This window comes from Thunnus maccoyii, chromosome 7 (assembly GCF_910596095.1).
Source record: "Thunnus maccoyii chromosome 7, fThuMac1.1, whole genome shotgun sequence".
Classification (NCBI taxonomy): Eukaryota; Metazoa; Chordata; class Actinopteri; order Scombriformes; family Scombridae; genus Thunnus; species Thunnus maccoyii.
The window spans coordinates 340,784-367,655 of record NC_056539.1 but is presented as its reverse complement, the minus strand read 5'-3'; the positions used below and the strand labels follow the sequence as shown (position 1 = coordinate 367,655).

General features: G+C 40.0%; 1 protein-coding gene across 2 annotated transcripts; it reads left to right on the top strand.

The window, feature by feature from the left end:
* Positions 1-141: 141 nt before the first annotated feature.
* On the top strand, positions 142-26,872 carry lmnb2 (lamin B2). 2 transcript variants are annotated; one of them, XM_042415938.1, is made up of 13 exons: positions 142-580; positions 10,229-10,365; positions 10,532-10,688; positions 11,564-11,689; positions 12,418-12,516; positions 13,043-13,114; positions 13,193-13,318; positions 13,474-13,694; positions 13,913-14,150; positions 18,825-18,932; positions 19,856-19,975; positions 21,913-21,990; positions 24,029-26,872. In XM_042415938.1, the coding sequence occupies exons 1-13, from the start codon at positions 368-370 to the stop codon at positions 24,062-24,064; spliced, it is 1,731 nt and encodes a 576-aa protein (XP_042271872.1). In that variant the 5' UTR covers positions 142-367; the 3' UTR covers positions 24,065-26,872. The 2 variants fall into 2 exon arrangements, with proteins under 2 accessions (XP_042271872.1, XP_042271874.1); XM_042415940.1 differs by lacking the exon at positions 142-580 and adding an exon at positions 4,748-5,114.

Genomic DNA, 26,872 nt, shown 5'->3' with positions numbered 1-26,872 from the left:
GTTTTGTTTTTTTGAAGGAATTTAGATTGTAAATTTCTTGTCTGATCCATACTCCAGAGCAGAAGGTGGTGGTAATGCGCCAAAAAGCTGGATGCCAACCATCGTAAAACAACAAGAGGAAGAAGAAGAGACAGGAAGTGTTCTCTGCTTTTGGCGCGGTCTTGATAGCGGTGTCGGCCATCTTGGAACCACACTTTGTAAGGCAACTCTCGGAGACATTACATGACCACACGACTCATTGATTGGCACCTAAGCGTTAATTGAGAATATAAACTGTTGTGTGTCCTCATTTAACGAAGAAAGCAGACACTGTTTTTTATTGCTCACTGAGCGGTGAAGCAAACTCAGGATTTTTAACAGAACCGTTATGGCGACTGCTACCCCAAGCCGTGAAGCTGGCCGGCCGGCGGCCTCTACACCTCTCTCCCCGACCCGGATCTCTCGCTTACAAGAGAAACAAGATTTGCAGCACCTTAACGATAGGCTGGCAGTATATATCGACCGTGTCCGGTCATTGGAGCTAGAGAACGACCGGCTGATGGTCAAAGTGTCTGAGAAGGAGGAGGTGACTACTAGAGAGGTGAGTTACAAAAACATAGTCGAGCAGCAGGTTGAAAGGTTTGCACTTATCCACATGTAACTTAGCCTCACAGCATCAGATCACTTGATGGAACAATAAGTCTTAAAGTGAATCTATTTAAACAATAAATGTCATCGAATTTATCGACATAAATGATTACAAAGCAATCATTTACGATACACAACGTGGGTGGCAACTGGCCATAAAAACGTGTAAACTGACCAGCCATTTCGAATATTGTGTTCACAGCCAGTTAACTCACCAGGTAACGTTGCTCACGCAAAGATGACTGCTACATTCGTTTAACCACTTTGATAGCGTTGATATACAGATGCTAGTGCATTCCCTACTGTGTTAAATCGTTTAACTAGACCGGGAGGATTGAGCGGGTGGTTATGCGCGCCAATTTATAAATGACCTAAGATTTCTCATCTTGCATAGCTTACTTTAGTTTACGGCAAACGCTAGGTCAAAGCTTAATGTCGTTGTATTTGCTACCGCACATAAGTCTGTCTTGGTTCCAAGACTCAGCAGCAAAACCTGCCTAAAGACTTTATTTCTGAAACTGGTGGTTGTCATTTTGCAAAGTAAATTGTTTAAAATAGAAATGCTCTCCTTTATGTGTGTGCAGAAAGACAAACACTTGGAGCCATCAACAATTTCCTAGCAGCATTTTATATCTTCTGTAATATCATGATTTGGATCATTATTTACCGGTGATATTTTGGCAAGGGGTCCCTTTGGGGTAGGGTGGGCTGCCCCTCCAAGACAATGGTAGGGGAAACACTGGGGTGCCTAGACATTCCCACCCATGCTTGTGATGCTCTCCCAGGCCTTCACTGTAGACACCTTCAGCTCTTGCTTGTTGTGGGCTCTCTCTGCCTTTAGTCTGGTCTTCAGCAAGTGGAATGCAGTTCAATGGGATTGAGATCAGGTGATTGACTCTGCCAGTCAAGGATATTCCACCTCTTCACCCTGAAAAGCTCTTTGGTTGCCTTGGCCATATGTGTAGGATAGTTGTCCTGCTGAGTGATGAAATGTGCTCCAATTAGTATTGATGTATTTGGCTGAATGTGAGCACACAGAATACTCCTGTATACCTCTGCATTCATCTTGTTGCTTCTGTCAGCAGCGAAATCATCGATAAACGCCAGTTTGCCAGTTCTATTGGCAGCCATACACGCTCAAGCCATTATGAAAGCACCACCATGTTTGACAGATAAGGTGCTATGCTTTGGGTCATGAGCTGTTCCCTTTTTTCTCTCTAGACTTCTCTCTTTCCATCATTTTGATAGAGGTTGATTTTTGTTTCATCAGTCCATAGTACTTGTGGACTGATAAGTACTATGTTCCACAACTTTACAACTTTTTTTCCTCTGTTTTTGTGAACTGCGGCCCGCCCTTCTGTTTTTGAGGCTCACCAGGGTGGGGCATATCCATACAAGGATATGTAGTAGCCAGCCAGTGGGAAAGAGTAGCCAGCTAGGGGGTCTGGGTGCATGCACCCCCGGAGAAAAAATTTGGATGTAAAAGCCAAAATTTGGTGGCCTCTGGCACATTCTAATGCCACAATTCCATCATATACACTGATCTTAATTATTGCATATTTTAATGAGTTTGCCTACCCCATTGTAAACATATAGTGAATTATTGTAAATCAGAATTAGGCTTCTTGTGTGTTTTAGTCCACACCGTCTCTATAGCTATTAATATGTAAAACCATGCCTATTCCTGACTGATCAGAACTTTTAAATTCAGAATCACAAGACCTTATTCATTATTTTTTAATTTATTTATTGACACCTTCACTGTAAGGTGTATCAAGACATGCCACAATGATGTTTAATGTATTGGTTTATTAGAAACATCAATGCACTCTTATTCAAGGAAAATAAACAAGGGGGACATGTTTTTAACCCCATGTCTTATCTAGCCTATGTATTGGTTTTGAATTAAATTATTTATAAAATAAACCTATGCCAAAAACACCTCTACAATAACAAAACATGTGAATCACTTGACTCAGATCATGTGAATCTACTGAATCAACTCAACTTCTAGTCATCTTTGTCTTTGTTTTCATCTTCACTATCATGCAAGTCCATGCCCAGCTCAAAAAGTGCCCTGCATAGCCTACATTTTCCTCATATGACATAGGCCTGTTACATTTCCTGTTTTAGTGTGTGTTTGCAATGCATTTTAGACATGGCTCTGTTGTAAAAAGCTCAATGTAAATAAAGTGTTCTATGAGAGAAAGTGGCTGCACCAGAGACGGGCTCCTGAATACATCTCAAACTTGGATCTAAAAGTGGGACATTATGCAGAATAACCTTCAAATAATCTTCAGGAAAGACTCTAAAGAAGAAGTAACAACATTAATCATCAAGAATAGAGGAGGGCAGTGTCGGAAATTAGCCGGGGGCAAGGGCAAAAATGCCCCAAGAAATCTCAGAATGCTCATAAACCCCAAAAATTCGAAAAAAAAATAATTTTATCTTTACCAGTTTAGGTCAATATCCTAATTCTACATTATGCCATCATTTTATTTTCATCCCATTCATTTAATTTCAATTTCAACACACAAACACAAACAGCGCTGTTCACACTACGCACTACGATACCTGACAGAGGTGTTGCACTCCTGCTGCACCTGCAGTGAAGTTCGCTTCCTAAGCGCTTCCTACCTAAGTCCCGGGCCGTCACCAACACCACCACCAAGCAAAATAAAGACGAATAAGACGGCAAAGAAAGTTGCGGCTTCAACTATTGAAAAATGGAAAATAGACTGGCTTGGTGTCGAATAAATGAAGAAGCCGACTCTCCTCTACTGCAAGGCATGCAGGGCTCACCCACCCAAAAATAGCCTGGAACCTCGAGAAAGTAATCACGACTTTATCAAAGGAAGCTAACAGGTCAAAAAAGTGTTCGGCTCATCGGCACCAAGCCAGCAAACATAATCGATTTGTTTATGATAAGTAATATTAACGCTAATGCTAGTGTCTTTTGTCTGGCACGTTAGCCATTATAGTGTTAGCAATTTGGCTAACTAACGCTACTGTTAATACATATACGTGGGTCTTGCCGACCGGTGGGGTGATCATTGCAGTTTTACGGAGGCTGTTTTATACTCTCATCTCATATATTCTTTTTTATACAGATATACCACATTATAGCTGTAAAGGAGATCCATCACTAAGCCACCTTCGCTTTTTTTTTTCACTGAACAAAACCGGCATAATGCCACCGTGTGTGCTTTTACATAGCATCCCAGCATGATGTGTAACACAATAGCGTCAGCTCACTGTCCAGCCATTCCAGCCATCCTGAAGCTTCACACGGACGTCATGTCATGTCATTATGTCATCATGTCATAAATCAAAATAACATAATCAGCAAGGATAAATTTGGAGATGAAATAAAGAATACTAAAAAAACTTCAGCTGAAGGCATTTCCAGAACTGCATCAATAAAGAAGGAATATTACACTTGTTTTGGCTCTTTTGACAGTACTTGTAGCTACTAGTCTGTAATACTGTAAAATTGTGGCATACAACGCATCAGACCCACAATGACAACGGTAGACTGGCTTTGACTTGTAGGAGGTCTGAATATGACATTATCCCCCAAACCAGAACTTTTGGTCAATTTATTTAGATCAAACCAATTAAATATCGTCATGATCTCAAGATCATTATGTTATACTGTCATCTAGTGGTTTATACTGAAGGTTCTTCCTAAATAAAACCTTAGTTGTTGAAAGGAAATTGATGCATTAATTTGCTTTTCATGTGCTTATTGTAGTTAGAACATGTAGACAATTATTACAAATGAGACGGTGTTTACTGAGGAGGTTTTGGTTACACAAGGTGATGATTACTGTATTTATTTGAATCTGCGCTCATTTCACGTTAAAAACAGCAACTTTATGTACTAATTACTATTTTTGCCCCCAAAATTTAGTAAATGCCCCAATTTTTTAGACAGTGGGGGCAAAAGTTGTCCCCCTCCCTCCCCCCAATTTTTTTTAAATTTCCTACACTGGAGGAGGGAATATCATCTTTTGATAATTTTTTAAATCAAAACAACTAGCTAGCTGTCAACTGCTAACTGCTACCTGCCGCTGTTACCAACATTCCAAAGGACAAACTGCACTGAGGAAGCTAACAGAAGAGTTATTTTGTGAAGACAAGAAGAGAAATTAAGGGGTCCTTGTTGGTGGTATTCTCTCTCTCCATGAACTGGTGTGATGGCAGCATGACCGACGTTTGCAGCAGCCTCTCCTAGTTCCGACTATGCAGTGTCTTTGTCCACGTCTATGTCCTGTGTCATCCTGTGGAGTGCAAGGGAAATATGTCTATGCTCATCACTCTCTTTAGGACATTCTTAACTAAGACTTTTGCTACGAGAAATACTGGCCGGGAGAGCTAAGTCACCTGAGCGCGCTTGGTCTGCTATGCCCATTGGACCCAAAGGAGACCACAGCCTTGCCTGGAGCTGCGCCGGAGAGGAAAGCGAAAGCGGTGCAACAGGACATGTAAGCAGGGCGAGTGTGGAGGAGTGCAAGCTAGGCTAACTGCTAACCCATACAAACCGGCAGTTCCAACAATCATGTTGCCTAATGTTTTCTGGATAGCAAAATGGATTATATAACTCCCTCATCAGTGCTGGTCACTCATTGATATGCAAGAGCTGTCTACATCAAACTAAGACATGTACTTTTCTCTCTAAATGTACACTGTGCTGCTAACAGCTCGTTCTTTTTTTATTTTTATTTTTTTCTCTCTTAGGATTTATATATTTTCAGCATTTTTTTTAAAGGGAATTTTTAGATATACAGTATATCTTTATCCTTTCTGTTGTTGTTTCACTGCTGTGGGCTGAGAGGAACAGCATTTTGGTTTTTTTTGTGTATGCAAATCCACAAGAAAATGACAGTTGTTACATCCTCAGTGTAGGGGAAACCTTGACATAACAAGTTTAGAGCTCCCGCTCTTCCCAATCCCAAGAATGGTCAGCCCAACAACCATCAAAGTTCACTGTAGCGGTTTATTTTACAGATGTCAGAATTGAGCAATGCCCAAAACAACAAACAAAAGTCAACTAAACCCCACCTTAAGCTTCCCTAACAAAAAATGGTGGGGATACACACCAAAAAAAAACCCTAAAGAGATGAGGCACTCACATTGCGTCAAGAGTTTCCCAGGCAACGCCACAGAGGTTGACTCACGTTTCAGAACAGTGCCGCTTGGAGGCTCCCAAATGCAAATGATTATTGATTTCCAAATGAAAGGATATTTGGCATTATTTCTGCCATTAAAGAAAAGATTTTTTGGCCTGGTGGGGCCTCTTGTTGGCCTGGTGATCCACCAGGCCTGTACAATTATAGAGGAAACACTGGGTCTGAATGCTTGACCCCTACCATGAGGGGATCTGGTGGCTCTGTTATGCTGTGGGGGGCATTTTGCTGGCATGGTTTGGGTCCACTTGTCTCCTTAGAGGGAATGGTCACTGCAAATCAATACAAAGTTTTTCTGAGTCATCACCTTTATCCCATTAGGGGTGTGCAAAAAAATTGATTCGCGATTCTGTCTCTGCTGATTCAGAAATTCCAAGAATCGATTCACATTTTTCAGTCTTGACACAATGCTGTTTTCCATTTTTTCCTGACATGCCTTAGCTTGCTAAATCCCATAGATGGCGCAATGACGCTGTGCCAGTTTTTGCCTGGACCCAACTCTGGGAGCAAGGAGGAAGTGAAGTGTTTGTCACGGAGAGACCGCAAGCAATGGAGTACTTGACAGTAAAACAAATACAACCTGCCCCATCTGCAATGAAGGCAATCATTTGGACATATTTTGGATTTATTATCTCGAAGGGAAGAAGGAGCTTGACAAGACCAATGCCATTATCAAGCGTTGCAGCGCACCTCCGCAGGTTTGTGCAGTTGTGGGCTTATTTATTTGTAACCGCCGTGAAACAATTAGAAAATAACGTTTTATTCCTCTCACTCACTGGCTTTCTCACTACCACTGCTCACTTTCCGCATCTACTCTCTAGCTCGCTCGACCACTGCTTCTCTCTCTCTTTCTCTCTCTCTTGTCCTTGTCTTTTTTAAAATGAGTCAGGAAGCCGTCAGCGTTACAGGTTGCGTTTCTCCAAAAGTTGATTCTGGTTCAACTTTCCGTCAGCCTGCCAGAGGCATGCACAATGGAATCATGACAGGAGAAAGAAAGTCACTTTCTCTCAATAAAAAACATCATCTCCTTGAAGCTTATGACAAATTGCCAAAAACGAGCCAACAAGATGCAGCAACAAAACAAAAAGTGTTTGAAATAGCTATTCTGTATTTTGAAACAGTCAATAAAATTCAGCATAGCGAAGCTGCACGTTTCATTACTTTATGTTCATGTAATAAATATACAAATGTCAATTACATGGCAATCTGCATGAGAAATTAAGAAAAAGAAACAATCTTTTATAAGAATCAACTGCTTATAGTGATCAATTTGACCAATTTGATACATTTTCTTGTTTGCAGCTATTGTTTGTTTGTCATCCTCTTACAGAATGAAAATGCCCCACTTCATAGGGCACAAGGGGTCACTGTATGGTTTGATGAGTATGAAAATTATGTGAATCATATGCTATGGTCTTCGCAGTCACCAGATCTCAACCGAATTGAACACCTATGGGAGATTTTGGTCTGACACATTAGAAAGCACTTGTAGAGTCAATGCCAAGGCTGAGGAACACCATGGAGTCAAAATGCCACACCCAAGCCCAATTTTGATACTAATTGAAGCATATATGCAAAGTTTGGTTAGTTTTCACACATCCGAAAGGTCTCAAACATGTGTTTGTAAAATCAAAATTGAAGCAAGAAATCCAAAATGGCTGACTTCCTGTCAGGCAAAAAAAAATCTGAATAAATATGTATTATGTTGAGAACAAGAGGCAAGAGGAACAAGAGGTGTATCTGTCCCTCTCAGATGATATGATACGTGTCCGGATACATAGTTCACAATCCAATTACAAAAACAATGGATACATTTGTATATGTTACACTGCAATTCAAAGCTGATACATTTCGATTCAGCTGTGATTAGGATTTGATATTTCTACTTTTTGAATAGTGTGAACCTGTTCCCATATCAACAATAAATTATGTCTTATTTCAATTCAATTTCAATTCAGTTTTATTTATATAGCGCCAAATCACAACACAGGTCATCTCAGGGCACTTTTCACATAGAGTAGGTCTAGACAGTACGCTTTAATTTAAAGAGACCCACCAACTCCCCCATGAGCACTTGGCAACAGTGGTAAGGAAAAACTCCCCTTTTAATGAGAGGAAACCTCAAGCAGAACATCTGCCTTGACCGGTTGGGTTGAGAGAGAAAGAAAGAGGGAGGGGGGCGGGGGATTTCAAACATGAAATCATAAATACTGCGGAAAAGTATGTCCTTTGAAACACCAATAGCAGTAAACATGGACAGAGATACACTGGATAACTCTGAGGCTCATGCTAGTGCTAAATTAGCATCTTCAACGGAAGAAACAGCTGCTTGGTTAATGCAGGCTGAGAGCTGCGTGTCAGACAGCAGAGGGCACTGCTGTAGCGGCTAATGTTGCTAACATTCAGGACAAGCAGGACTCTAATTACTCTGCTTCCAACAAAAATCAGAGTTAAAGTGTTGAACTGTATAAGCCACACTCCCTGCTCTGAGTACAAATGCATTTTAGTTGTGTGAGTAAATATTGACAGTTGGAAAGTTAGAGTGAAAGTTTTTTTATAAAACCAGTCAAACTGTATTAACATTTGTTTTAATTGTTAGATATGTCCAATACATCTAGTGTGAGCTAATTGTCATTGTATAATGAAGTTGGAAGTTGTGTCTCTGTTTGCTGTTGAATACTTTGGATTTTGTTGGCCAGTCGTTGAATAGCAACAGGCGGGAGTGGGAACCATTATTATAAGTGTGTCATTATATAAGTTTATATAAGTTCTCTCTCTCTCACTCACACACACACACACATACACACGCGACAGCCATATTGATTTTTTTTTCAGTATTTTGTGTTGGTTTGTTTGTTTTTTTTAGTCGATATAGCTTAAACTCTGACTCTTGTATTCTTTTTCTGATATGTATGGGTTAATCTTCACACCTCTTCTACTCCTCATATTGACAGACAACTCCACCTCAGTCTGCCCAAGAAGCATTTAGTAGCCAAATGTCCAATTACCTTTGAACCTATAAACTTCAGCAGTATGTTTTAAAAGGGCTGTATCTCCCACACAGTTCTTTCTATATTGATGTAAGCCTGAAGCTGAGACATGGCACTTTAATGTAGTATCCCTTACTTTTGCATTACTATGCATGTTCACATCATTCCAGCCAGTTGCTCTCTCATACTTGCTACGTACACACATTACGCACTGCCTTGTTCCTTAAAGTAGCTACGCTACAATGAGTTTCCCAGGCAACGACACAGAGGTTGACTCACGTTTTGGATCAGCGCTGCACAGAGCCAAACGCAAATGATTATTGATTTCCTAATGAATGGATATTTGGCGTTATTTATTAAAATATTTTTTTGGTCTAACAGGGGGCTCTTGTTGGCATGGCGGCCCGCTGGGCCTGTACAATTACAAGGGAAGTAGTGCAGGAAATCGAGTTGGAGCTACAGATTAATGTGTTTAAGGGACACAGACACCAAAACACTGCATAGCAGTTTGTAATATTCAAAGACAGGATTTTACAACTGCAAAGTTATCACGGCGTTACCGGTGGTGGCACCCCCAATTTGTCAACACACTGCCCCCATTAAAATGAATGAGAGGGCTGCATTTTTTTCATGCAGAGCTGATGTTGGTCTGAACACTGCCTAAGTAAGCTTTGGGCAAATTGTGCTTAAATGAATGTATACAATTATAAATCATTCATTCGTTCATTCATCAATTCATTAAAAAATGAATGTATACAATTATAAATCATTCATTCATCAATTCATTAAAAAATGAATCTATACAATTATTTAATCAATGGGGCGGCTGTGGCTCAGGAGGTAGAGCGGGTCGTCTACTAATCGGAAGATCGGCGGTTTGATTCCCGGCTCCTCCACATGCCGATGTGTCCTTGGGCAAGACACTTAACCCCAAATTGGTCCTGATGGCTGTGCCATCAGTGTGTGAATGTGTGTGAATGGTTAGCTTCCTCTGATGGGCAGTTGGGACCTTGCATGGTAGCCCCTGTACCCATTCAGCGTATGAATGGGTGAATGTGATTTGTAGTGTAAAAAGCGCTTTGAGTGGTCGGAAGACTAGAAAGGCGCTATACAAGTACAGTCCATTTACCATTTACCATACTGGAAATTCGGTCAAATGACACTGGGCAATTTGAGATTGAGTCCCTGGTAAAGAATATTGTTTAGAATATGCAATTTTGCCAACTGTGAACAATTCAGAATTGTCTAAGATAAGTCTCGATTTTAACATGCATCTTTCTCACCACTCATTTCTAAATAAATTTCGATCTAGTTCCAGGATGTTAAGTCATGGAAGACTACTTGCAAACCCCCCCCCACCCACAACAGTTTGTTCACCTAGCTAAGCCATCTAGTAATGAATTTGTGTGTCCCTCTCTTTAGGTGACAGGCCTGAAGTCTCTGTATGAGGCAGAGTTAGCTGATGCTCGACGGGTTTTGGATGAAACTGCTAAAGAGAGAGCCAGGCTCCAGATAGATCTGGGCAAGGCTCAGGCTGAGCTAGAAGAAGCCACACGCAGGTAATATGATACAGTACACCTAATTATCACACAGGTCACATTGTTTGAGATTAGATTAGCTTGGGGACCAGGTAAGCATTTGGAATCCGAATCATTTGGAAGGGCAGGGTCAGCGGCCAGTTAGGGACAATAATCGTCTTCTTCTTCCTCTGTCCATGTGCTCCAGTGCCAAGAAGAAGGATGGTGATCTTGCAGCAGCAATTTCCAGGGCCAGTGGTTTGGAAGGCCAGCTGAACCAGAGTGAAGCTGCCCTTTCTACAGCTCTAAGCCAGAATGCTGCTCTGACCTCCGAGCTGGCTGATGTCAAGAGCCTGCTGGCTAAGGTGTGTACTTCAGGATTTTAAAAAATATTTTCCAATATGAAAATTTGAGTGTGCTTTTACTGAAAGGTTGAGCTTCAGCGCCCCTCAGAGAACCTAAAAGTCTTCTTGGAGCATCTTTATCAAGCAACATGTATGTTGGCCGTAGTGCGGTTCATCAGGAACCTTCATAAACCAGTGTAAAAGGATAAGCCTGGCCATTTTTTACGTTTTTCTTGTGCAGAGCCAAACCAACAATGAGCTCATTCTACATATAAGTATTATGTGTGTGTGTCCAAAGTCTGATATACTGTAGTCCTTGGTGCTGTAGACCTCCGTTGTTGTCCAAAAGCTATTAAAAACACATCAGTGAGCCACACTGCTGTACTGGGTGACATGTATGTACCTCTTCCTGACACAGTATTTCTGTGTCAGGAAGAGGTCACCATGCATAAAGACACATAATTTCTCAAAAAAGTTCTTCTAATCTTAAAAGCCCATCTCCTCCTTCTCCCTCATTGAAATTATCCAATTTTATGCATGTGAAAATCTTTTCCATTTAAAATGTTAAGCTGCTGGACACAGGATGTCTCCTACTTCACTGTAAAGTCTATTTTCAGTGTTTGTGCACTGGAGTTTGATTCCAAACTAGTTGTGATGTCACAAGTCATGCTCATATGTACAAACTCAGATTTAAGATGAACACTTCCCACTTTTTGCAGATGAATGTGAAAACAAACTCTGCACATGCATCATTCTGCACAGTGAACTCAAACATCCAACTGATGGAACAAGAAGAATAACATCTTTTTTTAGTAGAGTGGGACTTTAAATGTATGTTGGAGTGTCTGTTGACTGTCCATGTGCTAACATTGTTTATGGTGTTACCTGATCTAAAGGCAGAGGACAGCCATGCTGTTGCTAAGCGCCAACTAGAGGCAGAGACACTAATGCGTGTAGACTTGGAGAACCGCTGTCAATCATTAAGTGAAGAGCTGGAGTTCAGGAAGAGCATGTTTGACGAGGTAAGTTGTGTGTGTGTGTGTGTGTGTGTGTGTGTGTGTGTGTGTGTGTGTGTGTGTGTGTGTGTGTGAGAGAGAGAGGGCAATGACACATGCATATGACTGACAATTTCAAATAATTTTCCATGATGTGATCTAATAGTCAACATTCTCAAATTAATCATATAGAAAATAATGACAAATTACCAGAGTCCAAAGGAAACTGCTTATTTAGTCTGACTTCAACATTGTCATATACAATGAAGTTATTACATTTGTTTAATAAATGTGTTTAGTAGTGTGAGCATTCCCCACCCCAAATTTAGGAACAAAATTACACATATCATGATAAATGTTGCATACTGCCCATCCCTAATGTAATGAATAAAATGTGAATTCAGTAAGATTGGAACTAGCTTAAAATTTCAACTTAAGCTAAAACTAAAATAAATGCCAAAATGAACACCGGTCAAGGTTAAAGACATCCTGCTATTTATTAACTATTGATTCAGTATATTTTAATCTTTTCTGCTGAGAACCAACATTTATCCTTCAGGTTACAATTGTGTTTGTTTGTGTGCCATAAGCATATCTACCATAAAACCTCTGTGTATACAGAGTATTTAGAATAGAATAGAGTCATCTGTATCTAAAGCAAAAAGATTGTTGTAAGAGATGGATCAACCTGTGAAATTTCTGTGGCATAAAGAATTTCCTCCCAGTTACACTCCCATCCTCCTCTTTGTGTTCAGGAGGTGCGTGAGTCCCGGCGTCGCCAAGAGCAGAGAATAGTGGAGGTGGACTCTGGAGTCAGACAGGACTATGAGTTCAAACTGGCACAAGCTTTACAGGTGTGTTGGGGGATGAATTTACAGGACTTGTCTTTTCTGTTGTTATCATGTGTAAGGTAGGACCGGTCTGTAGAAAATGATATAAACATATAGTAATATCAGTGGAGAAGGTATATATTAAAGTACAAGAATATATTCAATTTCAGTATACTATTGATTGCTTGAAAACAGCCAATCACATCACAGATTTGAAGCAGTGACTGCCATGAATTTGAATGAACCTGAATTTCAAATCTGTCTTGTGATACTTTTCTCTAGTGTTTGTCTTTGCTTGCATGTTGGAGAGAAGTGAACTTATACTTACCTTAAAACTTCTTATGTGACTCATTCAGAAACTGGTCCTTTTTTAAACTTGCTCTTAGAGAGCTTTAAAAAGTATGAAAATTAAGTTTTTGATATGAGCGTGAGGTGCAGAGTAACAGTGTCGTGAATATGGCTTGGTTATGTTGCAGTTTCCTGAATTTACTAGTAATGTACCCATTTTATTTGAGAACTAGCATAAATCAGGTTTGTTTGATCCCACCAGGACCTAAGGAAGCAACATGATGAGCAAGTCTCTCTTTACAAGGAAGAACTAGAGCAAACCTTCAAGGCCAAGGTGAGAGGCAAATCATTTTTTCCTTTTGTCTTTTGATGCACTGACACTCACACACATTGTGTCTTGGTCTCTCTCTAGTTGGATAATGCTAAGGTGTCTTCAGAGATTAATGACAAGGCAATGAGCACAGCCAGAGAGGAGATGCAGGAGTCCCGTATGAGAATAGAGAGCCTCGGATATCAGCTGAGTGCCCTGCAGAAACAGGTATTGCTTTATGACAACCTGTTCACTCAAATCTAATACCTGAAACTCTCACAGTTTCAGGTAATTTTGCCCTTCAACTTCATGACTTGTAAAGCTAATTAGCTGTACTAATTGTTGGTTACACTGGTCAGATGTTTGTGTGTTTGTATTTGTAGGCAGCTGCCTCGGAGGACCGAATCAGAGAGCTTGAGGAAATTCTGTCAGCAGAGAGAGATAAGCACCGCCGTGCTATCGAGGGAAAAGAGCAAGAGATGAGTGAACTGAGAGACAGAATGAACGCTCAGCTCAGTGAATATCAGGAGCTGCTGGATGTGAAACTCGCCCTAGATATGGAGATCAATGCATACAGGAAACTGCTGGAGGGAGAAGAGCACAGGTGCGACACTTCAATACTGGATTCCAATTTTGTTACCCAATTTTAATAGCATTTGCAATGCTATTAAACTCCATCCCTCTCTAGTGCTGTCCAATTTCTCATATAAATGGCATGAAGTGATCCTTTCTGATAACCTCTGGCAGCTTATACCCTGCTGTGTCATGCTTGGTGTGGTGAAATGCCATTAACCTGCTGGTGACTGGTGTGCTTCCTTCCAGACTCAAGTTGTCCCCTAGCCCATCAGCTCGAGTCACTGTCTCCAGGATAACTGGATCTTCCTCCTCCCGCACCTCCAAGAGGAAGAGAGTGGAGGTGGAGGCTAAAGATGTGCCAGAGGAGGGAAGAGGAGAGGAACAGCTGCTGGTGTCAGAAGAGGCCACAGCAAGTGGAGCAGTCACCATATCACCCACTGACATGGATGGAAACGCTGTCACACTGACCAATGATACCGAGCAGGTGTGTAAGTTTTCAAAACTGTAGTTGGTTTGATCTGGTCTGAATCAGTAGATGAGCTGGCAAACTTGTTTCTCCCCTTGGTTCATTTTCTTTTCACACAGAAAAAAATTCAGGTGAACCAAAATGCATCACTAAAAGCCAGATGAGAACATTCTCTCCTCTCATTGTTCAGATATGTCTGGGTCAGGAGCGAGAATGTAAACACAGGAAGAAGATCCTATCTGCCCAAATATCAAGAAGCCAGTGGTACTTTATTTCTAGTCCAATCAGATTCATTTTGTGGCTTTGCTAGCAACTGTTGATTTCGCTCATCCACATCCAATTAACTCAAACTTGCAGAGTTTGCCCTGTATTTGGGTTAGATGGAGATCACATCATGTTCCCACAAACTAACTGCTCCAGAAATAGTTTGTGAATGGACCGAGACCACTTCTCTAAAGGGTCTCAGTGTGAATCAATCGAGGAAGAAAACAAACTAAAGTCCCTGTCAACAGAATAAACTACAGGTTTGAAAATGGCCTAAGGCTGCAAAACACTCCATTGTTAAAACAGTGCAAGATGCTGTGTTGGTGAGGGTGTGTTTAAGGTACCAGTGAGACAATTAGATATGATCCAGGATGTTGAGCTGGAGCTACATATCAGACACCAAAACACTGCACAGTGGTTTATAATACAACTCTGCAAAGTTATCATGGTGGCAACTGTTTTGTTACAAAGTAATCCACCAGCAATGTGTCCTTGCATGCATTGCACAGCAGTTTGCAGTGACATCTTGCCAACCTGTGACGACCCCCCTTCTCCCTGTTTCTTTCCCTCAAACGAGCTGTGTTGTGCCGTGAGACTTTTGTCTGTGGAGACCAGAGAGAAAGCTGTTTTTAAAAGCCTCTGTGTGTTCAGCTCTCAGTACTTTGTAGCTTCTAACTGTATCTCTGTGGTTTCAAGATAGCAGCACAGTGCATTAAAGTGCATTTAGAGAGAAAAGTACAAGTCTCAGTTTGATGTAGACAGCTCTTGCATGTCAACGAGTGACCAGCACTGATGGGGGAGTTATATAATCCGTTTTGCTGTCGAGAGAACATTAAGCAACATGATTGTTGGAACTGCCAGTTTGTATGAGTTAACAGTTAGCCTAGCTTGCACTCCTCCTCCTCCTCCTCCTCCTCCTCCTCCTTGAGGTAATTTAACTGCCCAACTTCTCTAAGAAATTAACTAGAGAGTTCAATTCAAACAACACCAACTCTTAATCATGAGGTAGGAGAGCAGGAGTAGCGTTGTTTAGCTTACTTTGTGTGGCGTTGTCCTCATATGACTCGGTGGGAGTTCCAGCTGTTGTCCGCAGCTGTTCTGCAGCGGGGTTTCCCTTTTAAGGAACAGTGTTGTTACGGTTTCTTCAGGTGATTCAGAGAATCACCACAGGGTTCACCGTTACAAAGAAGGATAAAGGCTGATCTCTGTGGTTGTTTCTGATACACAGCTTTGAAGAGGTCTTGATCCATAGAGAGCTGGTCGTTTTAATTGAAGTCTCTGACTGACTGACTTTCTTATTAAATAACTCGAAAAAATAATCTCCCCGGCTGAACGAAACTATACTTCAAGATACTAAGCGTGAAAGAATTTCAACATAATTTTTTTTTTTCAGAGAAGTAACAATACTGCACGTAGCTTAAAGAAAAAGGAAAGCTAACTTAGAAGATCACGTGATACAAAAGAAAGCATGGAGAAAATTAAAAATGGCAGAAGTCTTTAGGACGCGACGTGCGTCTCCTTGGAGATGTAAAGGAAAAAGCAGGATGCGCGTAGCCAGTACGCTGTTATTATTAAGGCTGGATGGGCATGTGTGGGTGGAGATAGATATTCTCCTGCACAAATGAAAAATCCTTTGTCTAAGAGAAAACACGTGATCTTCCTTGAGTTGATTAAATTTCAGCTATTCAACTATTTCACCATGATCATCCACATTTAAACATGAATTGCATATGTACGATACGTTACTCAAATGTTCAGAAACACACATCTCTAATGTAATCACCATCACAATACCTGAGTTAAGTCCTTTGATTAGGTTAAAAATAAAATGTAGTCTTTGTTGGCTATACATCCATTAACACACAAAGTTAACAATCATCAGTGCGGCTTAATTAAACATATTATAGTTAATTAGCAAACTTACTTTTCATACTAGTTAACATACTGTAACTACTAGTGTTTATTCTTTGCTTATCAAAGTAATCCTTCATACATATCACATTCCTACTGAATTATATAGAGTTTAATGGCAATTTAATAGATATCACAATAAGAAAATATTGTACATCATAAATGTCCTCAACATTCAACCTCACTGAAAGTTGTCCACTGGATGCCACTGTGCTTCCATTACTGTGTAATAATTCAAACTAGGTATTTCTATCTCAGCCATACTTTATCGTAGAAAGATCAGAGTTGGACCAGTTTGACTGGCATTACTTTGTGGCCAATAATATATAGATTACAAGATGGTTATATACTTAACAAACAATGAATTTACAACAGGTCTGGACTATCTATCTGAAGTCACAACAGGGTGAAAGCAACAGGGGAGGAAGTGCTTTGGAATGTGGGTGTGTGTGTGTATGTATGAGATTAGAAGGTGAGAAGAACATAAAACATAAAATTTGTTTCACTGAAGCAACAATACTGCACGTAGCTTAAAGAAAAAGGAAAGTTAACTTAGAAGATCATGTGATAGAGTTGTCTAAATTCATCAAATTGATGAGGTTTCACCATGATTAACAGTCTCTCTGCATTTGTCCGAGGAAAGGGGTCCTTTAATCCGATATTTTCTGAAACTTGGGTTGATAAAGAATGTAGCAGTTCTTTGGTGTCATAAATTTCACTTGGGATTGTCCCACACAGTTTGGGGAGAGTCTGGAGGTGAGGAGATGGTTCTGTGAGGGGTCAAACTGACACTTTAATGTGAAGAAAGGGTTCTCAGTTTAACTGAGGACATTTCCAGACGAAGTTGAATATACATCCATGTCTTTGAGGTTAGGGGATATTGTTGATTGAGCCCAGACCTTCTTTGGGCTCTTTTGGAGATTGCAGGAAACACAAAGATTAACTGGCTCTCCTACAAGTTACTGCAGCTGAAAACTCATCCTGCTGCTTTCAACTTTCCACTAACAAACTAATGGGGGACTTTTATTGTGAAGAATTTATAGGAAATGAAATGTGTTTATCTACTGTTTTTCAGCTGCAACTTTGACCACTAGTCTCAGCCATGATGTATATATGCAGCCCACTGCTTTTTGACTCAAGACAAGCGCATCAGTTAAAGACACACCTTCAAGTGGGTGGCCCTGTTGTAGTGGAGATGCAATAGAGTGCCACCACTCCTCCCCAGCCAAATGATTTTTACACAAATACATTTTGAAAGTGTTCAAATTATTAAAATATTTATTTTTGTGGATTCTTGGCACTGAACTGCCAACTCCATGAAAATATGCCGCGCTTTACTTGACTTCACCACCGCAGACTGTATGGGTTGTAGCTGCTGCGGTAGTGGGCCAATGACACGTCGCATCAAATTGAAGAACGCTTGCAGTGATTGGTTGCAAGCAAAACCGTACAAATAGTTTTTTTTTTTTCCTAGATCCAGGTTCAAAAAGGATCAAATGCAGGTATTGTTTGACTGGAGAAGTTTTGATACTACTTGGTACTGGGTTATTTCAGTCGGTACATTAAAGGTATGGAGTACTGATACCAAGCCCTAAGTAGAGCTGAGCAAAACAAGCAATATTTACCAACTTGTCAAACTAGCCCATAGTTATTAAGGCCCTAGCCTTAATAACTATGAGTTTTCAACTTTGGTTTCATGTAAATTACTAACTTAGCTATGGTTTTTTTAGAAGGCTATTAGCTTGTGGAGCCTCACAGCGGCCATTTAGGAAATTAGAAATATATATCGTCAGGGTACTCCGGTTTCCTCTTACAGTCCGAAGACCCGCATGCCTGGTGAATTGGGGAGTCTGAATTGGCTGTAGGTGTGAGTGTAGTCTGTGCGTGTGTGGACCCTGTGAAGGACTGGCAACCTGTCCAGGGTGTCTCCATGCCTTCACTCATGAGAGTTTGGACAGGCTTCAGCACTCCATGATCTAACGTGATGTGGCAGAAACGGATAAGGATATGGGTGGATTTACTAAAAAGTGGAAAAAGCACTTGAACTACTCCTACAAGCAAAGCCAGTAAAGAAGCACCAGTAATGTGCTTTGGTTGCTATGTTTTGGTTGCTTATTGTTCAATTTGAATAACATATGCTGAACAGTTGGTGGCAAGATAGATAAATACATGTGACGTACTAAGGAGCCTGGGCACCATGCACTGCTTATTTTCTTTGTTTTCAGGTGAGAACAACACATTTTTGGACCCTCAACGGCCTGAACTCCTGCACATATTAGTGATAATCGTTCATTTAATTGATTGGAAAGTAAGCCGAAATGATCTGATGCTGTGTGCAGCAAGATATTTCTTTTGTGCAAATGATGAGTAGTGTCACACAGTCCACACAGAGCAGCTTACTGAGGTCTGCAATGAGTTCAGTAAAAAAAGTGTGTGTATGTGGATTGAAATATTTTGTGTTGGAGCGGGTGTTAAAAGATTCTATACTTGTATGTTAAGCTTTCTTGTCTTTTGCAGGACCAGCCTTTGGGCAACTGGAGGTTGAAGAGACAGGTTGATGACGGGGATGAGGTCATCTACAAATTCTCCCCAAAGTTTGTTCTCAAGGCTGGACAGTCAGTCACGGTAAGAACAGAAGTACAGAAGTATCCACTGTCTTACCACCAGACTACAGAGCAGCTTCTTTCTTCAGGCTGTATGACTCCTCAAGTTATCCTCTGCACTCCAATATAACAAATAGTTTTATTTTTATGACTTCTTATTTATTAATCTATTTATGTAATTTCTGTTTTTTGTGAGTAGCATAAAGGGACTACAAACTACATTTTGTTATACAATCTTGTGTTGTAAAATTATAATAATAATAGAATCTTGAAATATGAAGTAGAGGACAATGTTTTCTGAAAATTATATTATTCATTTTGCTTTGCTGGTGTAATTTTGTATACAAGCTAAAAGGGTCACTTAATCCAGAACACACACAAAAAACTATTTTCTCACACTTAATCCAAGTGATGTAGTAGTGTTTCAAAGATTTCTGCTGCCACCACAGCTGAGGAGAATCAAACCAATTGAAAAACATTTAAGGAATTCAACAGCAATATGTATTTCCAACCACATCACAGAGCTCAGTGTGAACAGTTTTAGTTGGAACTACTTTTTTTTTACCAAAGAAATAGTACTGGGAGATAAGCCACCTCTGATAGTGTTGAAGCTAAAGATATGACCGATTTCAAATAATGCTGTAGCTGCTGTGTGGCTATCTAGACAGGCTAGTAACTAATGCGTCTGCCAAAACACAGCCAACCACATGTCTAGTGAAAAAAATATAGTGATAATATAATATAGTGAATAAAAGCGGTCCAAACACTTCTTTAGGCCTTTACATGTTATATTTATTTTTCACCACACAAGAATCTTTAATAGTTTATGCAAGAAACATACAGACGCATAGAAACAAATTGAGTCTTTGTATTTGGGCCATTTTAATGTAGAATGTGTAGTATGAAAGACTACTTGAAGTATTTACTTGCACTGCATGTATACAGGTGTGGTCTGCAGATGCTGGCGTGGCCCACAGTCCACCATCTGACTTGTTGTGGAAGAGCCAGGCTTCTTGGGGCACAGGAAATGACATCATTACCACTTTGATCAATGCTGATGGCGAGGTAATGACATTCATGCATGACTAATTATGCACGTTTCCTCTGCCTTTATGTGTCTTTGATGTGCAGACTAGGGATGCCACGGTGACAAAATTTTCCCATCAATTAATAATCTCATGCCACACCAGTGTTACCGATTACACCGGACATTTTACAAGATGATATATTTGTCGATGAAGCTCAATATCTGTGGAGCGTGTACTTTGATGTATAACATGTTAGGAGTGATAGGGGGGTTATAGTTCCTCCCTTTCCTTTTTCCCTTTTCCTAAACACTTAGGTCAGGTTTTCACTGAGAGATAATAATGAGGTGGGGTTAAGCTTTGTGTTGATAAAAAGGATATCACTGTAAGGTGCACACACATTCACTGGAGTTATCTAATGACGTGACGAGGCTCAGCTGTGTGAGCGCAGCAGTTGAATGAGTGGTGCAAGTTGAGTCAGCACGAGAGATGCCAGTTTTTGGAAGTGCTACTCAGGACAAACTACATATTCACACCTTTCCAGCTCATGGACTTTTGTGGAAAACGAGCTTGGTTTTATTTTGGAGATCCATCCACCGACAACCTAAACTGAACAGAAATGCCCAGACAGAGCTTGCCACTCGAGAGCAGAAACCAGTGCTGGCGAGGCCTTGTCTGAGAGACCTACTAACTGCTAGTCTGCTGTGAACTCAGTAAGCTAACCCACCTCCCAGCTATTTCTCTAGTCTTTAGAATCAGTCCATCTGCTTCTGTTTCTTTCCTCGTTTTCCCTTTTTCTACACACTCCATTTTAGGACTAGTATTGGATACTTAGCACTTAACCCCCAGACCTGACTAGTCCAAAACAAACATTAGACTTTTAGATCTTCTCCATACCTAAGAGTTAGTGATTGTGGGCTTCAGGCTGCTGCCGGCGGGTTGTCCTCCATGTAGAGCTGGTCTACGGCACACACAGACGCTGGGATGAGCCAGAAGACAACAGCTGCTTAGAAACAGAACTGGAGCAACCCATCTGCCATCCAGAGAGAAAAAAAATATATGCACTGATACCGATATAGTCACATATTTTTTTTCCAGATGGCTGAGGAGACTATTATGCATGCAAGCATAGATTGTACTAAGTATGATCAAGAAAGACAATATATGAAGGAAGGACTTAGGAAGACTGGAGTTCAGGAGCTCAGCATTAAAACTTTAATGAACCTGCCAAGTGGGTGGAGCAGTAGAGTTTTCACTGAGTTTATTAGACAGACAGGATTAATGTGTAGGATTTAATCTCTGGTCCACATTCCGGAGCAGAAGGTGGAGGTAATGCACCTAATACACTGGTTGCCAACTGCTGTTACAAACCAAAAAGATTTTTTTTCCAAACATAGTGGTACATCCTGTCAACAGAGGTGTTTCCTATCTGTGCAGCCGAACTTAGCAGCTCCTCAATGGACTGTTTCTCCCTGACAGTCCCGGTGCTGCCTCCGCAGGCTCCATTTCACTCAGCTTGGAGGGAAGCCCAGTCAGATGGCAGAGGAGATGGCAACAAATCGGCCTCTCATAATCGGCAGAAATGGCTGATGCTGATATTTCATTTTAGAGCTTTTATCGGCCGATACCGATGATGTGCCAATAATATTGTGCATTCCTAAAATTAGAGTTTAGTTGTTTTGTTTTTTTTATTTGATGAACATGGGCGCTGATACGTGAAAATGAACTAAATGGGTTTTATTTCTATAAAAAAGCAAAATGACAGTATGGGCAGTGGGCAAGTAATGTAATCAGTGTATGCCTGAACACTGTGTAACACTGTGTAACACTGTGTAACACTGTGTAACACCGACTACTGTGGCAAGCTAGGACAACCACGTCTTATGTTGATCCCATGAGTTCTCCTTTGGTTGCACTTGAGTGTGGCAGTGTGGTGTGTCTGTTTTGAATCATGTGAGCTGACTGATTGTCCTGCAGGAGGTGGCCAGCAGGAGTGTAACCAAGACTCAGGTGGAGGTAGAAAATGGAGAAGAGGAAGAGGAAGAGGCACAAACAGTAAGCATACTCATTTCAACATTTCACTTTGTTTTCTTGCTTTGTTTCCCTTTTACTTCAGACTTCTGTTTTTTTTAAAAATTTTATTACATACTTGTTCATTTCTATCAGTGAACTGGCTTTAGGGAAACACACTCATGTCTTTGTGATTAGTGTAATGTTTTTGTACTTACCATCATGTCTTCTTCTCACTCTATTATTCTGTACAGTTTTAGGCACTCAAATACTTGCATATATTTTCAGCTGGATACTTCATTTACATGTCTATTCAGCTTTTACATACCTTTTATTCTAAAATTGAATAAACGACTCAACATTTTTGCCATAGCAGTTTGTAGTGTCATGCACACCTGTAAAACTGGTGCGTAGGAGAATAAAATGTCATGAAAAGGGGGTTTATGCCCACACATTGTCACATTGAATGTCTAATAATCTGAGGGGTCCTGCAATCTCAACTTCTTGACCTCGGCTTTGCCACCACAGTAGTCTCATTGAGATGAATGAGGTGGTGTAATGACCAGCATGGTACTGTCAGTCTGACTTTCTTCTTTTCAGACTTCAGCTATCAACAAAAAAAAGTTCTTCTCACATTCCCACAACTAGGGCAGCGCAAAAAAAAACGATTCACATTAGAATCGCGATTCCATTTCTGCCGATTCAGAAATTCCAAGAATCGATTCATGTTTTTCAGTCTTGCCACAACACTGTTTTCCATTTTTTCCTGACATGAGTTAGCTTGTTAAATCCCATAGATGGCGCAATGACGTTGTGCCAGTTTTCGCCCAGACCCAACTCCAGGGGCAAGAAGGAAGTGAAGTGTGTGTCATGGAGAGACCGCGATCAATAGAGTACTTGACAGAAAAACAAATACAACCTGCCCCATCTGCAATGAAGGCAATCATTTGGACATATTTGGATTTTATTATCTCAAAGGGAAGAAGGAGCTTGACAAGACCAATGCCATTATCAAGCGTTGCAGTGCACCTCCGCAGGTTTGTGCGGTTGTGGGTTTATCTATTTGTAACGGCCATGAAACAATCAGAAAATAACGTTTTATTCCTCTCATTCATCGGCTTTCTCACTACCACTGCTGCAGGGTTGAGCGGTGGTGTGTGGGGATGTTTGTGCTTTAGAACGTAACCACTGTGAAACAGTCAGATAATAACGTTTTATTGATCTAATTCACCAGCTTCCTCACTAATGTTATCAGCGCTGTCTCTCCTCATCCACTCACTAGCTCACTTGACCCCTGCCTCCCTCTCTCTCTCTCTCTCTCTCTCTCTCTCTCTCTCTCTCTCTCTCTCTCCAGTTACTCTTACATTTGATTCAGTGTGATTTTTTTTTTCTTTGAGACCTATAAAAGTGTCTACTGCAGTCAAATGGAAAGAGTAACTCAAAACATCAATCTAGAATCAAATCTATGAACATATTGAATTGAGAATTGATTTTGAATCAAGAATCATTTTGAATGAATTGAATCGTGAGATTTCCTGAATCGCGCAGCCCTATCCACAATTATCATGTCATCCACATGAAAACATTATCTGAAGCCTTAAAACAGATGTGAAGCACTGTTCACACATATTTCATATCACAGTATGTTTAATGTTCATCCCTTTATTTTTTATCATCATTTTCATTCTTTTAGTTTTATTAATTGTTTCAGTTATTATTTTTAAAGATGTAATTTCCAACAAAGTTTACTGTTTGAAGTGAACTCTTAAATCATTTATTTTTTTATTTATTCTACCTCAATATATATGTTTGCTATTAATGTCCAGGATGTTCCAAAATACTAAAACATATGTTGCCAAATATGTTTCATGTTGAACAACAAAAAATGTTTGATATATTGTCAGAAGTTTTATCATTATCATTATATCATTAATGACCTCAATAAATTATTTCATTTTTTTAAACCTCTTGTCTTTACAGTTAACCATAGTTTAAATAAAAACTTTCCATATACATTTTTTAAATGATAATCTGATTTTCTTTTTTTTTTTTAATCTGATCTGAATTTTTGTTTCCTCTTCAGGGCAAGGTGTCATCCAGAGAGTGTGCCATCATGTGAAGTCTTCATATTCTGTTGTTGGCTTTGACTTCCACATTTTATTTTACTTTTTTCTCCAGAGCCACTCAGATATGATCCTGGTCATTGCCTCATCATTTGATGTTTTTTTATTGTTCAAGAAGATATTAGAATTTTTGGACTAATGGACTATTTTTACTGCTCTCCACATTTCTGGACATGCTTTAATATGAGTCATTTCTCTAAACATGACTTGCAATGCCAATGTTTGTGGATCATGCAAAGATGATGAATGCAAACATTCAGTGAAACTGTGGTGAGGTAACTGAATACTCCCACCCCTACTAACATTACTCTACTTGTCAATGATTGATTCCACTGGCTGTCTTTCATTCTTCTTCAGTAAGCATTTTGGTTTCATCTTTCATGCACAGTAGAACACAGTATATAACACTTGCACAGAAACTGAAAGAACCTGCTATAGTTTTCAACGTAAAGGACCTCCCCATGTAGCTCCGTAACCAAGACCCTTTTGACCAAGAGGTCTTGATGTGTTCCCCATTTATATTTATTTGTGTGGTCACCCAGTTAGATTTTGCCCCTCTTAACATTTTCCTCTGTGTTTTCTATTGATGTCTTTCTTTGAAAGAGCTGAATGGAAATGCAGATGAAACTGAGTTGATTGGAAAGCCTGATGAAATGATGCACTAATGCGATTGTGCTAGAAAAGTGGTTTTCCCAAGTTAGCCTGTGAATCCACTGCTGGTTGCAGCCAGTTGTCAAGTGTTGGACTTCAAAGCTTAGACCACCACAAATGAACTCCAGACCTTTGGGACACACTGGGTCATTTCATGACTGGCTGTCAGAATCCTGAAGCTGTCCCTGTCTTTGTGTTCATTTCCTCTCTCTGCTTCATCTCTGTCCTCCATTTCCTCCATGTTCTTTCTTTCTTCAAAGACAGCGACAATGGAATGTGAGTTCATGTGATCTCAGTTTTACTTGGGGTGAGTCAGCAGTAGTGGCCAGTTAATATCAGATTATTTTGAACAGTACAGTATATTGGAATGAAAACGTTTAGTGCACACTAAAATCTGGAGTCCTGCACCAAATAGAATAAGTTGATTTGTAACAGTTACCTAGCATGAGCAGTGTATTTCAGTCTTGTGTCTCACCTCCTGTTGACAGTGAGTTCAGTATTCACTGCTGTTGCAGCTCAGATTCAGTCCAGCAACACCTTTTGAAAAGTAAGTGGTGTTCAGGCTTGGTTGCTTTAGTCTCTGAATCAAGACAATGAGCTGCAGCTGCATACAAATCTGCAGACCAGACCAGAAACAGGAAGTGTGTGTATACGGTCAGGAGAGAAAAGAAAAGTGATACTTAACTTTATCTGGTAATCATGTCATGAAATGGAACCACACGGCAGAGTGGAGAGATGAACCTATGACAGCTGTCACACAAGAATGGATCCACATGCATCTCCTGCATCAAAGAGATGTTACATAATTAGGTTTACAGCCATAAACATGGTTAACTCATAGTTATGGGTTGGAATGTTTCTCAGACATGTTAGCATTGTTATAATAACAGTCACCAGGTTTTCTCCAAGTTTCTCCTGGAACCAGAATTCAGTAACATTGCTGCATCTTAAAACACTGAATGGCCAAAATGTGGCTGGAGTTCTACCTGGAGGATGTGGGTTTGGTATGTTGATCCCAGTTTGGCCGTTGAAATAATGAAAAGAAAAGCCATCTGACTGGCTTTGTCAGTCTGAAATAATAAACGGACATAACATTTAAGTATACACAAGGTAAACAGTGAAAGCAACACTTGTATGATGCAGTTCATGAGGTGATATTCAGATGGTTGCATTATCACCATCTCTTTATTCTCATGTTATTTTTGGATTGCAGTACATTGTACGAGAGTTGCTCTTATTGCAAACCTTGTGTGCCATTTTGGGAAACTCCGTTTTTCTTGTGTGTTTGTATGCTGTGCTTTACATTATTAGTTATTTTCCTGTAGAGTTTTTGTCAATGTAATCTCTTTGTTTTACATGAAACACTTATTATTTTGTGTTAAGGAACTCTGGGGTGATTAGGGTTGGGTGTTTGTGACCTGAAGAGAAGGGTAAGAATAGATTCCTGGGCTTAAATATTTCAGGATTGTGATAAAACACTGAATACTACTCCTGCAGTGTTCTTCTAAGAGTTTAAAGTCTTCACTCGGTGAGTGAAGGATATGGAAACCATTCTGAGTTTCATAAGTGACTGACTGAACATCTGAATTAGATGAAGTGAGGCAGTGTTAGACATACTGTGACTTGATTGCTCTTGTCTATACTGTAAGTCTTTGATATGTGATAGCCACCAGTTTGCTAATGCCAATGCTAATTTTACCAGTCACTCCATGTTTTTTTTAGAATTTAATTTTGTATAGACCCTCTTAATCAAGCTTCAGTTAAATCAAAAACTACTTCTGAAGTATTCCTACATGAAAAGCTTTTTGTTTTTTGGAGCAATTGTTGCATATTAGTATGCATGAACATTAGTTTGCTCTTTAAACAATATATTTTGTTATAGATTTCCAGTTTTTAGCTTAACAGAAATCATAAAATACCAAAAACACCAAAATGCAATATTTAGGGCAGGTGAAATAAAGAAACCCTCAGACCTTGGAGGATAGTTGTAGTGACACATCTCTGAAGGAATATTGAACATAAGCACCCAAGTTTTAATTGCTGGAGCAGAGACCTAGTATTGTTCGTGTAAGTGGGGGTGGGGCTTAATTATTCATTCATAATAAACTGTTGTTGAACTACTTTTTGTACCCACAATAAACGTTTTACATATA